The sequence below is a fragment of the Phaethon lepturus genome, unplaced genomic scaffold (genome assembly GCF_000687285.1).
Source record: "Phaethon lepturus isolate BGI_N335 unplaced genomic scaffold, ASM68728v1 scaffold56235, whole genome shotgun sequence".
Taxonomy (NCBI): Eukaryota; Metazoa; Chordata; class Aves; order Phaethontiformes; family Phaethontidae; genus Phaethon; species Phaethon lepturus.
The window spans coordinates 20,565-38,812 of NW_010543760.1; the positions used below are offsets into that span (position 1 = coordinate 20,565).

The window sequence follows — 18,248 nt, forward strand, 5'->3', positions numbered from 1 at the left end:
GCAGAGTAACAGAAGTGGCAGAGTAACAGAAGATTATGGTAGTATTTTCAGTCCTGCATTTACTGGGGCTTTATTAAAAATACCCACCCACTAGATATTTGCTCATTTTGACGGTAAATAGAAACTCTATTATATGGGTAGGTAAATAAGAAAGTGCAAGTTTCAAATGACAAAAGAAAGAATAGACTAATTAAATTTGAGCATCCCAGCAATGACAGCTTTGCCTGAATAACTTCTATAGGCACTAAAGGACAGAAATTACCTGAACAGCAGCTAGCATTCATTTTGAATTATGCTTCAAGTAAGTTTAACGGAAGTTATCCCAGAAGGGAGCCTCAAAAGGTATAGCTGAGAGATTGCCCAGTGCTGCATCAGATAATTGCAAATGGCCTTACATAATGAAAATAAAAAATAAAAAAAATTTCCACATGCTAGAAGGCTCTTTGTACAACACTAGCTATTATGTACAACAGTGCTGTACAGAGAATATCTAATTATGAGCTACATGAATTGTAAATCTAAAATGGTAAAAACCCTCAAGATGGAAAAAAAATTATTTTCTTGTTGGCATTAAAATTGATATTTTTACTGGAATTAAAATAACTTAAAAATAAGTCTCAAAGGTTTTGCTGGTGTTCCCTGCATACAGCAGCTCAGCTCAGTTAACTAAAAGCCTCTACTTACATATCATGCAGCTTAACATCCTCGTGGGCTAAATTAGCTTCTCTCTGGAGGAGAGGCTGGCACCAGCCAAGTAGTTAAAAACCTCTACTATTTGGGAAAAATTAGTACTGGGCGCAATTTTTTCTTAAAATATTACCTTTTTTTGAGCTCAGTCATGTTAAAAGGTGTCCTCATGCAGCAAATAAAGAAACATCTACAAAGTGCAAGTTATTTAAAGTCTAGTTATGTGGGGCTTTCAGCTGCCTGAAGCCAGGAAGGGCACAGAAACTCAGAAGGAACCTTCTAAGTAAACAGAAGGAAAAAATAATTGAAAGCAAACCCAGACAGCTACTTTTAATTATTAAAAAGTTAGTGGTATATCAAGAATGTGTTTGCTAGAATTCATCTTTCTCAAACACCATCTCTCTTCTGTCAGATTGTTCAAAATAGCCATTACAGTAACAACAGCAGACTCAAATGTGCAAATGATTTGGAGTGCAGAGTTCTAGCATCACTGAAGGTGCACTACTACCTCCTTTACACACCTACTCTACCCCCAAAAGGTGTTTAAACATAATTAAACATTTGCAGGAACTTCCAGAGGTTGGGGAAAGAATGGTAAATTGTATGTGGCTGTGTTACACTCAAACAGGGACCTAGAAGAATCCCTCCAATAGCATTTAAAAATGCAATAAAATAGCACCTTAATGAGGGCCACAGCCAAAAACTGATCATCACGAATTAGAACAGAGTGGTAGAGTAATGTATGAAGAAGACAGCAGATTTCTCCCAACAGGACTAAAATACTAAAAGAGCTAACTGGAGCATTTTCAGCTGAATGGCTCCCTCAGATGCTAGAGGCCTGCTCCTGCTCAGCCTCTGTTGCAAAAAAGGCTTCAAGGTCCATTAGCTTCTGGCTCAGGAGAGCATCTAACTCTGCACTCTGTAGTGCAGCTTTTTTTGCTCGGGTAAAACTACCCACTGCTTTGATTTTGCCTCGTGTTTTCCTTTTCCGTGGAAGAGTAAAGTCCTGAAACTCTAGAATCCGCTTTCTCTTCTGCTGACTGACAGAGATCAAGCGTCCATTTTTCTCCTTGGGCTCTTCAAAGATTGTTTCCAAGCTCCTGGTAAAAGCAAAGGATAGAACTCATGAATACTCACAAAGCAGTTAAGGACAGGGAGACTGGTGCACTTCATAACCCAGCTTCTAACTTTTACATTTTTTCAGTCCCTCCACACCTCTTGCAATGTATACTTATCTACACCTTACACCTCCTACAACTGCACATTACTGCTAGCTAAAGAATTTGTTATTGCTGCATAGACATTTGGGTTGAATCTCTTTCTATCTGTATTTCTGTTGAAAAGCGCTATTACAGAGTCTTGATTTTATAGAATAAATAGATTTGAACATTAAAAAACATAGCAATGTAACCTTGCTATACTTGATGATAGACAGTTATTCTTAGTATTTTAAAGAATATTTAGTTGCCTTTGAATTTTGAAAAAGTAAGTACTTGGATGGAGGCTGGAATGAATGAATAGATGAAAAAAAAATATTCAAATCCATACTTAAACAGCTGCAAATTCTTAGTTCATATTCTATTTCATTGCTTGCCATCCAAATAGTAAAAGATAAATTTTTTTTAATTGCTCTAGTTTAAAGTGGTAGAGAAAGTTAATTCAAAAAGAGTATCTCCCTCTTAGCTTTCAGACACCTTTAATCTTCTCTCTCTCTCTCTAAGTAATTTACATTTATCTTAGTTTTCTTTCTTCTCAGGAAGCAGAACCAACCTGGCTGGAGGAGGGGACTTATAGTTCTTGTTTGTGTAAATTTCTTCTAAACTAAATTCTTTCTTCTTAAGCCTGAAAAAGGAATGAACAAATCAGTCAAGAAAGAAGAATTTCAAAATTACGTCTCTTCACAACAAGCACATTCACTAGAAACCACTATGGTTTGTGTTCTATGCTTAACTCTTAACTAATGATGCTTTAACTTAAAACATAGATATTCTAACTGGGGATAGGGAGGAATGAAAAATGAGGTCATTAAGTACTGAATTTCATACAGTGTTTTTATAAGGTCTGGGTCAAGATTTGCTATTTCTGCAGAGGTAAATGTTCCTTCTAGCATTCTACGATGTTTCAAAATAATGATGCTCAAAAGAAGAAAGGGAAATCCCTTCACAAGTCACTTTTTTGTGGAAGCTAAGAAAAGACTTACAGTTTAGCAGATTAACTGTTTCATCTCCTGAGACTGATTTTAAGAGTTAGTTATTGACACTTAATTAGCAAGCTGATCTCTGAAGAAATGTATTCCCTTGTCAAAGCTGGCACTTCTGTTCAAGACAAACTGATGTTTCCCTAAGATCATACACCACAAAGAAGGGACTGTGACGAACTTTAGCATAACTTGCATCAACAGAACTTCCCAAAGTATCACTTCCTCTCACTGTGCATTGTAAAATGACTTATTTTCAATGTATGTTTATCAATATGAACTTCTTTCTTCTTTAGAAAATCATTCCATTGCAGCTTAGCTTTTCACATTTTGCCTAAAACCCAGTCAGTAGTTCATATCCAATAGTCCTTTATTGATCCTTTCTCATTTGAAAAAAAGTTATGTTCAAAGACCAGTTTCTTTCTTCAGTCTTTTTATACAGTTGATACAGCTGTTTTAGTCTTTTCTGATGAAGGAAGCAAACATCAGGTATCACTTAACTGGTAGTGTACAGAACAGTGGTGGTAAGAGAAGCATTTATTGAAATGATTACATTATTATGCAGGAAATCTAAGGAACAGAAGCTAGTATGAGTCCATTTAAAAGATACTGCTCACCTTTTTGGTTTGGGTAGTCCCATTGGAGTAAGGTTAGGGTCTGGCTTAGGAACAGTTTTCCTGATTCGGATCTGTGAGACTTTCTTTGGCCTCTTTTCTGGCTCAGTCTTAAAGAAAGAAAAAGAAAAAAAAAAAAAGGGAAAATGAAGGACATAATGACCACGCTAGTCAACAGAATTCCCCTTTATGTTGAGTATACATTATCTATAGAATAAACACTCCTCTCTGTTTTGCCACCTTCTTTCTGCTTGAACAAAAGAAAGAAGCAGCACAGACTAGGACTAAGCGCCTATTTTTTCTCCTCGTCTTTAACAGCTACTAGATATTATTCAGCAGCAGCTTCAAGTTCTGGGGAATCAAGAGTCTGAAGTATCTAAAATGAACTCACTTTTTTCAGTTCTGTGTCATCTTGGGATCTAAGACAGGCTGGAACAGAAGCATCAGCTTTATCAAGGGCATGGACCTGGAGCTCTGATGCTGAAAGCTGGGGGGGAGACGGCAATGACTCTCGAAGTAAGCAAGACTTTGGTAACAGAAGAGGGAATGAAGTTTCCAGACTGTAACAGAGGAAGAAAGGAACATATGTAGATTAACACCCAATTTATGCTGCAACAGCATTCCAAGCTCTCAGGTGATCTTCCTAAATTGCACTATGGGCACAAAAAGCAATGCAGTTCAGAGAAATTGCCCAAATACAGCCAAAAACTGCTGCAGCCTGCATTGATAATGAAACAAACTGAACTGCCAATGTATTTGAACACGTAATTTTAAACCCACTCTCTTCCTTTTTGTACAGTTAAACAGCTTACAGCTCTATTTAGTAACTACTGGTAGAAAGTGATTAATCCTCCTTTTCTGCCAGAAAATTTCTTTGACACAACTATTAATTTACTACTTTTTGTTTACAGATAAATTGAGATAGCTTTTAATCTGTGATCCCAACACTGAAAAAGAATAGAAGTTTCAGCACCTAACATCCAGTGGCTCAGACAGAAAGAACATATATCCAAGTAAGGAAACAAACTTCTATAGTTTCACATATTAATTTCATAGTAAGTGGCACAACATGGTTGAAAGTAACAGAATTGTTCTCTGCAATGATCTCTGTGGTGTTTGCATTAATGCCCCTCCTCACTTCTCCATTACACGATCCAGTCAGTTTACCTCACTAACATTTTAATCAGAAAGCTATTCTTGAACTGAACTGCCAAAAGCTGAAAGCCAAAATGACATAAGTAGTCTTTCTGAGAAAGCTTACGATCCCACTACTCAGAATAAATATCGAAGTCCAAGAGACTCACCGTATCTCATGACCTCCAGTCTGCAGTGCTTCCATACTCTGTACAGGTAAGTGCGGTAACATGGCATAGCTGATTCAAGAGAAGAATGAAAATAAACAAAAAAAGACAGACAGAAATTAGGTCTATACTATAAAAAACATTAGGAAAATTTATTAGTATAAACTGGACTGTAAGACAAAAAATGCTAATATCAGGAATGAGAATAAAAGACTAAAATGATACAAAAGCAAGCCACATCTCCCATTTAGTCCACTAACAGCTTGTTAGGGAAATAGTCCTACTTTCACTTAAAAATGGTAGTGATGAGAAAAGGAAATAAAAGTACAGAAAGAGAGGGAGACAATATTAGCCTGAAAGTTGTAATTATTTCTATGCAAGTTTGTATTCCTCATTCAAAACCCCCAGATTTTAAAATTAACCAAAAACCTTGAAGGATTTGGCTACTAAATAAAAAAAGTGCACAGGGGTGATGGTAACAAGTGAAAGGAAGGACTTGCATAAGATTAACTCCCTGTTGTCTTTAACTCCTACAGTCTTCCTGGAATATTCCTAATCAATTGGAATAACCAAAGGCCTTTCCATAAGGGTTGGCATTTACCATAATTCTATGGCATAAAAGTCCGCACAGCAGCTCTAAGTCCTTTAATATTAAGCTTTGTGTTGGTGCCCACACTATTAATAGCAGGAAAAAAATAATCAGTTGGGACAGCTTTTATTACATTAAACAGCAAATCTTGTACTTGCTGTTCTCCCAAACTAACAGCTAAGTGTACTTCACTGTTCTAAAGCAAAGAAGTTACAGCCAGACCGGAATGCTACAAAATAAATTAAAACCAACCATGCTGGCAGCATAGGTAAGTCCAAATATAAGGAGGTCAGAAAGACCCAATTCCTGTGTTTGTCATTTAAAATCGGAAATACAACATTTTGTTTCTCTCCATGTTCCACTCACTATCCCAACACTACTGGAATCCGCATCAATAGTGCGCCAGAGTCTTCTATGCTAGAGACCATTCTATGCTATTACCGTTTTATGTTAAGAATAATTAAAAATTACAGGGAGAGAAAAAAACCACTTTAGAAATTTTGAATACAAATGAGCATCAATTAGAAAAAAGATTTCACTTAAAAGAATGCTTTATTACTGGCAGTGGACGTGACAGAAGATTTTTAGACAAAAAAAACTACTCTAGTTCCTTGTGTTCCTGGTTATTAAAAACACGAACAATGAATGGAAAAAAAAAATCTGTTCCAGAAGAAAATGGCCTGCAGAGAACTTGGAGCCACTTGGAAATTTTTCTAATTTTTAACTATCTTAGTCAAAACAGGCAAAGATTTTTGTCATACTGGGAGCTGAAAATGCTTTTATACTGCACCAAACATACTTATTGTATTCTTATATTTATATACCAAACATTTATTTCACAGGAGTTTATTTTTTTGAGAACAAATTTAAGAGAGATTTACTGAATTATCTTTTTATTACTGTTCTTGTTAATATCTTTAAAAAAACAATTATTAGTTGATGAGAACAGGCTATCAATCTTCAGCAAAATGGAATCTAAAATGGTGTTAAATTTTTTAAATGTTAGGTTTTGTTCTTTACCTTGTTTCATAGCCAAGCCTTTAATATTAATTTTTGCTTAACTCTTTTAGGAATGTAATTTATTTGCTGCACTTCTTTAAACTTCTGCAAACATTTTTTTCAACTCACTGCATGCTACCATAAGTTCACTTTAAAGAAAACTTAAGTGGGGCACAAGAATTAAGACTACCTCATACACATATTTGTAAGGTATTTTAGAGAAAAAACAAACTGAGTTTTTAGCCTATTTTAACTTTGGGTTATTTTTCACTTGAAGCAATAAGGTTTGATTTGGCTTCTCTGCCTTTGGGATAAAGATCGTTCAGAGCAAAACATTTGGTTTTCAAATTACCCTTTACGTCAAGGAATTAAATCCTCTTATACTTTAGCTAACTGGATATGCTGTAACAAGCTGCCTAGGAGTCTGTCGACTTAAGTATGGGAGAAAACACAAGAGCATAAGTCAGCTCTGATCTCCCAGTCCAAGGATAACATGCCTCAACAAAATAATAAATTCACCTCATACACAGAAGTAACTTTTTAAAAAGGTGTTTGTTTTGATTTTAAAGCATAGCAACAATGTCTTAATTTTAAGTTTAGTGCTCAAACTGTAGTTTACTGGTATCATTTCTTCCAGAGTACTAATTTGTACACTAGAAAATGCAGCTTGATATATTGACTCATATGGCATGAAAAAGAATGCAGCTCCAACAGAATGTGCTGCAAAGCTGTCTCTATGCTGTTATTCAACTTCATTCTTTTAGTGCAGACAACTCCCAGAACGGAGTAGTACTTTCGTAAGTTCACTCACACCTTTGGTAGACATTAGAATTTATACTAACAAGTGATATAATTAAACTTTTAGGCACGTTATCCATTTATACAAAGCAAAATGCAGCATTAGTTATCTGGCAAGATTTTTGATTATACGTAGGTCAAGTTATGACATAAGCCAAATTCAACAGCTCTCTAGAGACTGCCATATTAAACACAAGAATTGATCAAATTGACTCTTCTACAGTGCTCACGAGCCTATACTCTGTCTAGGAATCTCAAGACTATAAAATCAGGGATTGAACCGCCCTGTTTCACTGAGGCATAAAGGGCAAAATCTTTGCTCAAGAGCATGGAAAAACACTGTAACAGAGCTAGGAACCTCTTCTCTCATTCTGATTCTTAGTAAAAAGATCTCAAATGGCGATAACAAAGTTAAGTTAAATACACAGAGTATATTTCGGTCCTCTTCCCACTCATAACGAGAATGACACATACACAAAAATTCTTTACCAACCTGAACTGGAGATACTTGCTTGTGCCAACAATACATTGGGCACATACTATCAAAAGGCACACCATACATAAAGAGGTTTCAATTAGCATAGAACAGTCATGGGATACAATTAAAAATTTAAGTGAATGCCACCCCCCACCCCTTAGGATTCTTCCTAATCTGATATTGAGCATTTTACAGTGGTTCCAAGTGGCACTCATGGCTCAGACCTCTGAAAAAAACTTTCCTACCTCAGAAATCCAGTTGTTCTGCAGTCACTCTGAATAGACCTAATGAAGTAGCTCACCTTTCTGCATTATATATTCTGATGCATGGTGTGTATATTTTGCAAGGGAGAAGAAAATAGAGTTAGCCATTCTGCCAAAACAGAATAGTTTAAAGAAGTGAAGGCAAATATATTTAAATTCAGATAACAGACTGTTCCATAGGGAAGAATCTTCCATGTTGAGCCATTTTTTGAGCAGAATGTGTAGATTTGGAACAGGGGAAACTGACCCTCCAATGCAAGCTGCAATTACCCTCTCCCTCCCAAAAAGGAGCAAGTATATACCCTATACATATTTAATCTCAGAAATAAGTTGATGGGTTTTACCTGTTCTCGATGCCCACACTTGGCTGCCACTTGCAGTGACTGGAATGGAGAGGAGTGATTTCGCAGGGACGGGCAGAAGGACCATGCTGACTCCATATGGATAGTACCCTGCCCAATGAGTATGGCAATGAAGAGACGAGGTCATCTGATACAGAAGTTGGATACCTTGCCTCTTTCAAACCCTGTGCGAATTGTGATATAAAAAGTCTCTGGATGGTAGGAATATGACTGGTTAAGTTTCTTCTTCTCGTCCAAATCCTGTAACATCCAGGGGAAGAAAGTGCTAACACTGTGTGAAGGCCAAGCATGGAGCAACCTCCTCTTCTTTCAGCTACTGCATTTCTTCCACGGTCAGGATGAAGGGCAACAGCCCTTGGGGTTGTTACAGAGAGAGAGGAATGCAGCTCGTTATCTAGACTGGAATCTTCCTTGAAAGCTGTTGTATCTGAACAGCTCTGAGACAGGAGAAAAGAGAAAGTCCACTTTGAAGGCGGTGCTGGCATTTCTCCCCAAACTGGTCCGTGATGTACAGAGCGCTGGGACGTAATCCCTGTGATGCCTGTCACGGGATTGGAGTCCAATTTTATGTGAAAAGAAATTGGGAAAACTGGGGTGTCCACAAAAGAGGTTGGAGGCTTGTGGCTGAAGTCTGAAAAAAGTATTTTGGTAGATTCCACAGGATAAAGTGCCAAAGGCTGAAAGCTGAACATCTTGGTGCACCAACTGTCAGCCCAGCGTGAGTATAAGATCCTGTTAATGCAAGAAAAGGCTTCCAGTAGATTTTTAGATCTGCGTTGGCTGTACCTCTCAGACACGGGAAGAATTTCAGAAGAATATGGCAGAGGTTCTAAATTATGGATGCTTTTGGCAGGTGCCAGGACTTTGCTAGCCATTGCAGACAGCTTGCTCAACAATGCTGGTTCTTTGGTACATTTTCTAAATTTCAAGCTGTTCAACAAACTGCACCTCTTGGCCCTCTGCCTCGGCATATGCACAAATCTCATGGCTGTTTCCATTTCCATTGTTGGTGGTTTACATGGAAAGTACAAGGATTTAAGAAGTGTGTTTTCCTGCTTAGGGAATATTTCCGGGGGAATCTCAAAAACAGGCGAACTTTTAATTTTTTTGCTTTTCCTTACGGTTTTTAGCTGATACAATGTGGGAACTTTTTTGCATGTCCTTCCAGGCTGTCTTTTTAATGGAAGAGGTCCTCTTACTTTATTTGTAGTTTCAAAGGCACCAGGGATTCCTTCATACCCTAAATTAAGGTTCAGGTTTTTCATTTCTGAATCCTGAGTCTTCAAAAACTGTGAACTAATAATATCTGTGGTAATCTTTGGCCTTTTGACTTCTTGTAAAGTGCTACATAGTTTATTTTTACTGCTTCCAACAGCAAAAATCTCACCTGAAGGACCTTCAAACTTCGTATTTCTTGATGTCACCAACTCATTCAAAGAGCTGTGTAAGAATTCAGAACTGTGCAACATACTTGGTTGCGGTGTGATTTTTGCTTTCTCTTGACATTCTGACTTCTGTTCTTGTTCTGCCTTATCTGACAGATGTACTTCCATCTTCTCATACTTCTTTCGTTTCAACACCTGACATTTCGCTATTTGATCAAGTCTCTCTGAACCTAATGCTTCATTTTCCTTACAAACTGAATGAGTTGGTATAGTGTCCTGGACTTGTGTAATCTCCTTTACACTTTCTTTGCTCTGTGCATTTAATTTGTAAGGCACACATACTTCACTGCAAACCACAGAGTTTGGGGATGATTCTTTGCAACTGTTTGATAGTATACTCATACACGGATAAAACACGGGTGTTGTATTATACTGCAATTTTGGTGAAGTTTCTGCATCAGATACATCTTCAGCTTGAGAATCACACACGGTTTCTGAAAGCAGACTGGTACCTGCTAAGTTTGTGAGCTTTGCAGCATTTTTTCTTTCTTTTGAAAGATTGTTTAGGTTAGATCTTGGGATTTCTCCCAAAACCTTTTCATAATTCTCAGTACTGAGAGGGACTATTTTGCTACCAGACTCTTCTGAATCTTCTGACAAGGCCCACAGACAGTCTTCTCCATCAAGAAAAGAATCTATGGGCAACTTTTTTCTAGGGGCTATTTCTCCTCCCATCTTCTCTTCTACACATGTATTTGTAAACTTCTCTCCACAGTGAGTATGTTTCGGTGAGGTCACATCTATGTCTTTTACAGTTAGCACGCTACGCCTCTCATCTCTTAGACTTTCTTTGCTGTGTGCACAAAATCTTGAGCTTTTTGTACCTTTCAGAAAGCTAGCTGCCGTTTCATTCTCTGAAGATGGAATCTCAGTATTGCTGGCTTTTCTTTTAACAGACATTGTTACAGAAGGAGGTTTTGTCACTGAAGAACCTTTGCTAAAAACTCTGGCCGAAGATGAATCACAATTATTTGTTTGTGTATTCTCAGGTGACATACATAGCTTTTCTTTCTCAGGCAGAGAGATTCCCAGGTTCAGAGCTGATGATGTTTCTGAATCAGCCCGAGTCTCATTAAAATATTCTTGGATGTCAAACTTTCCAAAATGGTATGGACCTGTACCCTTCTGAGCATCAGTTTCTTTATAAGATTCAAATGTTAACTGCAGGCAAGAGTTATTTAAGATAGATTTTATTCTCAGACTTTTTTTGTTCTCTGTCTCTGAAAGCACATTCATATTTTCTGGCTTGTATGACAGACTCCCATGAGTTGATGACAAGGACAAAAATTGGGCACTAACTGTATTTTCCTGGTCCTCCACCAACCACTTCATCTTTGGCAAAGATTGATGCATTTTATTTCCTGCAAACACTAGCTCTGCTTTCTCTTCTGCACATTTGATAAAGCAAGCATGCTGTGAGCAATACAATTTGCTATCAGAAAAGCTTTCTTCAAGAGTTCCTTTATCTTCTCTTTCACCTCCATTCTTGTGTTCTTTCAGTTTGATTGTCTTCTCCTCAGTTAGATCACTGATGAAGCCCATGTATCCTGAACAGTCTTCATTTCTCACACCATTTAAAGAGTCCAAATCCACTACATTCTCTTGTAAAGCTCCTTGAAAACTGTCTTCTCTTGCATATTTGTGAACTAAGAGAGGCAGGTTGTCACCTGTTTTTATTAGTATCTCTTCACTTTGACTAGAGCCAATTGGTATTTTGGTTTCTTCCACAGAAGTAGCTGTAGTTTGTAAGCCAGTGTTTGTTTGGTTGTTTAAACTTTCTAAATGTTGCTTGCTCCCTGTAACTGGGCCATCAAACTCACTCTGACATGCAAGACACTGATTTTCCACTGGACAAAGGGTCTTTTCTGTTTGGCTAACATGTCGTGTTTGAATATTCATGTTGCTGAGTAATGGACATGTATTGCAGATTGAAGCGCTATACTCGGAGGAATTAGCTGTGAGTGATGACACTTCTTTCTTCTTGTATGTGCCTAGTTCTCTCTTCTTGGGGCCTAATGGAGAGTTGCAAAATCCAAAATTATGAACAGAGATTTTTTTGTTAAAATTTCTGACTAATAGCTGTTCACTAGTCTTATTTCTCCAATTGCCTTCATGAGCCTTTCGAGAATCTACAGTTCTTATTTTATCAAATTCATCTGTCTGGAGAGCACACATGCCGATTTGTTCTTTTGCTTCATCGCCATCACCAAGAATTTCACTGCCACCTGTTACTTTACAAAGATCAAATTGTTTTGCAATCTCCATATTCTTATTTGAAATCTCATCTTTTACCAAGATAGCAGTGGACTTCTCTGCAGTATAAGCTGAGCAAAACATGTTTTTTGCTGTGGAAATGTAATTTTTCTCAAGCAGATCTACACTTCTGTTGCCGCAGTCATCTTCACAAGGAAGAGATCCACATGCCAAAGGGAAGTGTGCTTCTGGAATGGTGATTGCCGTTTTACTATTATATCCAGCTGAAGCTTCTCCTTCCAAATTAACATTTTCTTCAATCTTCTTATCAACCTCAACATTAAAAGAATGACTGTTTGGGACAACATCATCTACATGTGTACTCCATGATAAAATACAGAGAGTACTGCCAGCTGTACACTGGTCTTTTATACTCTGATTATTACAATTCCATGTGTCATTATCTTCATTTTCTAAACCAGTGACCACACTCTCTGTATTTCCCACTGAAGACTTCATGTTCTTTTGGGAAATTCTGTTTGTCATATTAGGGTTATCAAAAGTCCTGGAACTTACTGAAGACTTGAATTTGTCTTTATGAAGCACAATTTCAGCAACTTGTTCCTCTGTTGTTCCAGAAGCACCAACTGATTCTTTTCCAGATAGATCATCCTGAGCCTTGTCCCTGGTTGAAACTTCATTAGCAGCACAAGGAGGACACTCATTACGATGAGGTTCTCTTGAATTTTGCACAACAGGAGGTAGGGGTACATTTAGTGTATAAATCAAATTAGTTTCTTTGCCAGTGGACAAACTGTCATTACTGTTAGCTTCTGGAGCTCCAACTAAACTGCCAGACAACTCTACTGATGCTGTATTACTCTCAGATTCCTTTTGAAGCAGTTGTGTCTCAGGTGAATCTTTTTCTAGCTTAGTACTAAGATCCAGACAGCTGTGGCTACTGGGAAGAAAAATTTTACTGGAGGTATTATAAAAACATACGTTTGTCTGTCCAATTTCATGAGAAGCAACGTTGTTCATTTCCACCAACAGACTATTTTCTTTTATGTCATCCTTGCATAGATCACTGACAGAGAATTGCCACTGGTCCTTTTTCAACTTATCACCTTCTGATGGGACCATTTTTAATTTTTCTTTTGAGAACTCCTCAGGAGATGAAGCAACAGAACTAAAAACTGAAGAATGACAATGCTCAGAATTAGCACCCTCTTGAGCTTCAGGCCAGCTACCAACTTCAACGTTATCTCCCACAGCAATTTTTCTCCGGACTTCAGCAGCCTCTTCAAATTCAGAGCTGTATGATTTACCTATACTAGCATTTACTTCTCTATGATCAATTTTAGCACTAGATAATCCTTCACTCCTTACCACTGAGACCTGCTCTACTGGTACAAATGTGGAGGTTCGATTTTCTACAAACCGAGTCCCATGGTCATAATGAGTCTGACTTCTAATGTTTTTTGGAAGATACTTTTTGGGGGCTTCATTGAGAATTCCATGGACTGCAGTACTATTGTTTTCTAGTGACATGTTTCTAAAGTCCAGGTAACAGATGCTTTTCAGAACCGAACACAAAACCTCAGAACTTTTTGTGGATAGTGTTCTACAACTTTCTACTGATGACACTGTATGAAGTTCATTGTGTTTAGGTGCAGGACCATTACAGAAGTCATAAGCATTGTTTTCTTCATCCTGCTGATAAGTCTGGCAATTAGCAAGTGATGTACTGAATTCATTAACAGGATTTTGTGTGCGTAACTTTTCTTCTCTAGTCTCCAAAACAGATACAACATTACCCCCTGTTCTCAACTGCATGGCAGTATGGGCTTTCAACCCATTATATGCATCTGTTTCCGGTGGATGCTCTGTGGCTGATTCAACATCCATGACTTTCAAAGGTTCTAAAAACTCTAATGGGCTGGTTTCTGAAACGCCAGCTCTGGCCATGACTGTGTCTATGTCTGGGCAGTCATTGCTCTCAGGTGGAAGACCTTTACTCACTCTGTCATTCCCGTATCCTGCTTTACTAAACATCCTAGTCCCATCAGCCTTCATACCTTGTTCAGTGAGCTTTGGCAGAGTTTCAGTTGTCACCTGAACATTTGCTTGGCTTTCTTCTGCATAAGAAAAAATAAAGCAAATCAGAACCATATACTAAATTTAGAAGGCATTCAGCTTATGGAGTTCCTGTTAGTACTGTGTCAGTATTGCATACAGTGTCAGTTATCAAAATGTTTTTAAAGTGAGAACTGATGCTAGCAATTGCACAAACCTAACGTAACAAATGCAGTCCTTTTCAATACAGACATTGCCCGTGAGCAGCGGGCATCCAAAGACCTGTATTTTTCAGATTCCTCCAATACCGAGCTAAGTGCAATGCAGGTCCTATAACTCAGTACATATGAGGTCACGGCCAACTTCATAACGTGTATTTGTAGCATCAAAAGTTCAACATTGCTGGGTATTTTATCTACTCTATCCTAGAAATATGGCTGTGCACTGATTGGCCATTTACATATCTTCTTTCTTGAAGGCATTTTTGTAAGTCATCCATAGGAAGACAATGCTTATCTCATTCTGTGCAAGCAATTGATGATTATTAACAAACTTTTTTGTAAAATCATGAAGCAGCTGCTAATTAAAAAAAATTACTTTTACTGCAGAATATCTTAATATCCAAAACTTTACAAGGAATGTATTCACTCAGACTTCTGCAGATCTTTTTCATATTTTCTACTAAGGACCAAGACTAGATGGCATTCTTCAACCAAGTACAAGTTTTGGTTATGAGAGCACAAAGTGCAAAAGAAAATAATTACTAGATGCAGGCAAAACAACCACAGTATTTGGAGTTAGAAGATTATGGATCATAATGAAATTAAGAGTTAGTTTTTGTTGTCCTCTTCCTTTGGATTCTGCACTTCTATTTTTATTTTTTAAAATATTAGAAAATGAAGAAGTCATATGTTTTCATATCTCTGTTATTCCTGCTCTCATATAACCCAGCTTTGAATCAAAAGGAAATGCAAACCATCTGCTATTAACACCACCTTCTGCTTTGGGGTAAATAAGTACTTGAATTAAATAACTAAAACACGTCTTGTACATAAAAGGTCTTTGGAACTTCAGGAAAAAGCAGAGGATTAAGCCTTTCATACTGTTCTAGCTATGCAGGGTAATAGTTTCTACTGTAAAGCAAAATAAACAAGCTATCCCACAATCACTCATCAATGTTAAATCAACAAAAAGTAACCTGGAAGAGAGGCAGGGGGTAGATAGGGATGTACAACTAAAATACGCACCTATGTTCTTCAGAGATCCCACTATCTCAGTGCAACAGGTTCTTGAAGACTTCACCTCACGCTGGTTTAAGTGAGGGTCCTCCTGAAACAAGACAGAAATATCAGTGGAGATGGATCGATTTTCTGAAACGTTTAGCATGTTTCAGGGACTGTACCTGCTCGGCTAGGTTAGTTCTGAATAGGAAAACCACTGAGAAACCTCAAAACATATCAGCCCTTGCACAGAGGCTGCCTTGCATTGCAAGTGTTTCACACAAGCACTTGTTGTTCCTTTCTGATCCTACCAATCACTGTCATCTCACCATTAAACAAAGATGCACCCAGAAAAGATTTGTATTTAGCAGTAAGGAAGTCTTGCAATGCAAGCAGCTAGAATGTAAGTGGCTTAAAATGCAAATTGTTGCAAATTTGAATCAGAAGAGTAATCCAGTCTCCAAGTATATCTCACCTCCCCAAACCATTACTGTATACCTCTGGTAGGATGCACACATTTTCTGATCTTTCTTAGAACTTGGCTTCTACCACTCCTTCCCCTGGCTCAAACACACATACCCAGGAACAGACGACCTTGGTCTAGTTGCAACCCCCCCGCCCAAGCCAAACCAAAACAAGACCCCACAACCAAACTACCTGCATTTTGAAATAAGTGAAAATTCATCTTGGAAAACTGAATATGTAAAATTTAACTAACTTTATTTTCACAAACTTTCAAATAAAACAAATGGATATAAAAATCCAGAGTTAAAACCACAAAATATTTTACTGTTATGCAACATCCAGTAATTAGCATAAAATACACACCTATACACCTTATCCTGATATTTCCTGGCTGGTATGCATTTTCTCTCCCCTATGTTCTTATGGCGTGTGTGAAAACTATTTACAAATGAAAGAAAACTGATCAAGAAAGTCACAAAAAATCTAAATTTTAAAATAGAGAGTTTCGTGACTCTTCAGTTTGTAGTAGATTATTCTTTTTTTTCAGCAGCCATTACCTAGAAATAACATTTTTATCATCGGTGTTTGCTAGAGACAAGGGGAAAAAAACCCCAGCCATGACCATGTCTCTTGTTTTGAAAGAGGAAACTAACAGCGATTTCCTCTCTAATTACAAACAGTAATTCTAAAAATGAAGAATAATCTTTATTTTTTATTAAAAACTGAAATACTAAACTGGAGCAACCTGTAGCATTATAATACTATTACCAGACTGAAATAACTATTATTCAGTGGTTAGTACCTTGACTGGGGATGACAGTACTGGTAGAATATGCTGTACCCACAAAACATGGATACTGGGCAAAGGGCTTTTCCTCTCCTTTTTAGTCAGTTTTGTTCTTCGTTCTGTTATGTACCTGCCTCACACCATCGCAACAGTATTTAAGAAAGTGAAAAGGGTGGTATTTTAAAATACTGCTGGTCTACTGAAGTATTGTCAGTTTTTCACTGGACCCACAACAATCCAAATGACACACATGCCAGAAGATAAATATAAGGAACAGGAAACCACATGGACAAAGTCCTCTGCCTAGTCACTCTAACCTTAAACTCAAATTATCACACAGGGATGCATTTTTGCATTTGCTTACTTGTTTTGACCAACTTTCCCCAGGAGTTGAAGCAGAGCATTCAGCATGATACTCCTCAGCATCTTGTGCCTCTTCGTCTTCTTTCTGGTATCCATCATTAGAACAGTCTAGTTTCCTAAAGTTTCTTTTTTTATTTTTTTCATCCTCTTCAAGGTCTCCAGCCTTTATTAATTCTTCAGTAAGAGATTCCGCTGGCCCATGAGAAATCACCTTGAGCATACCACCCAAATCCTCTATCTTCTGGCAAACATTTTCTACTCCCGAAGTCCTCCGATGCGCAGCTGACAGACTGGCACCATGTGCTAGCACAGGCGTCGATACATCAGATTTTGCACCTAATCCAACATGAGGCTCCGATACAGCCATAAGGTCAGTGGAGATGCTCTCTGGCAGTCCACGGTGCAACTCCTCTATTACAGCAGACACAGAAAAATCAAGGAGAGATTCCACCCCAGATGATAGCATCAGGGCAGTTGAAGATCGGTTGACCTGAGCTTTTCACAGTTTACCCTAAAAAGAAAAGCAATATTAAATCAACGTACATAGGAGTAACCTCTAGCTTAAAGAGAAAAGCTTCATTCTTCAAGATTCAGGCATATATGTTCAAGAAAGATATTTCCAAAATTTTTTTTAAGAAAGGAGCCAAAAAACATTTGAGTATCTAAGCAAATGCTTCGTTAACAAAAGAAGAGAGTACAGACAAATAGATATTCCCAAGCCCCATTTTCACATTCAAACGTCTCCCTACAGATATAACCTCATCTTCTGGAAAACCTGGAAAGAGACTGTAAAGCAAATCGCTGGGGCTTGTATTTAGGCATCCTACTCCTCAGCTAAAACTAAAGCATCCTTTCTTTTCCTGTGATTTTCTTAAGTTGCTCATCTTTGGGAAAAAACCCAACTTTTCTTCATGCGTTTTCTGCCTCAAAGGAACACTTTCCAAGACACTGTCCATCATACGTCGTGCCTTGTAGCTTCTCTCGTATAAGCACCTGACACGGTGTAGGCAGGATGCATTCTGCCTGCACTGCTTTTCTATGCAGCCCTGGTGCTGGGATCCTCTTCAGCCCAGCATCAAACGCAAGGGTCCCCGCGGCCCGCTTTGTCAGGGAGCACACGCAGCGGCGTGCCCATCGTAGTGGAGAGGGGTTGCGACTGCTCAGCCACGAGCGCTGTTGGCATAATGAAGACCCCGACGTGCAAAGGGGTTCCGACTGCTCAGCCACGAGCGCTGTTGGTGTAATGAAGCCCCCGACGTGCAAACCCTACAGCCTCCCGGCTCCTGGAGGCAGGTGCATGAACAGGGATGGGCAAAGCCAGGTTTTGACAGAAGGATCAGTTACTCCGTTTACACAAACACGGGACTCTTAGTCCGGCGTTGCTCTCCCGGCTCCTTAAGCAACACCAGCC

General features: G+C 38.3%; 1 protein-coding gene across 1 annotated transcript; it reads right to left on the reverse strand.

The window, feature by feature from the left end:
- Nucleotides 1-1,361: 1,361 nt before the first annotated feature.
- Nucleotides 1,362-17,303, reverse strand: LOC104615919. Its single transcript, XM_010288430.1, has 9 exons — nt 16,839-17,303; nt 15,250-15,331; nt 11,160-14,064; nt 8,271-10,502; nt 4,803-4,871; nt 3,890-4,058; nt 3,502-3,608; nt 2,458-2,529; nt 1,362-1,787 (listed from the first exon to the last, which is right to left on the reverse strand). The coding sequence occupies exons 1-9, from the start codon at nt 17,301-17,303 to the stop codon at nt 1,511-1,513; spliced, it is 6,378 nt and encodes a 2,125-aa protein (XP_010286732.1). The 3' UTR covers nt 1,362-1,510.
- Nucleotides 17,304-18,248: the final 945 nt, after the last annotated feature.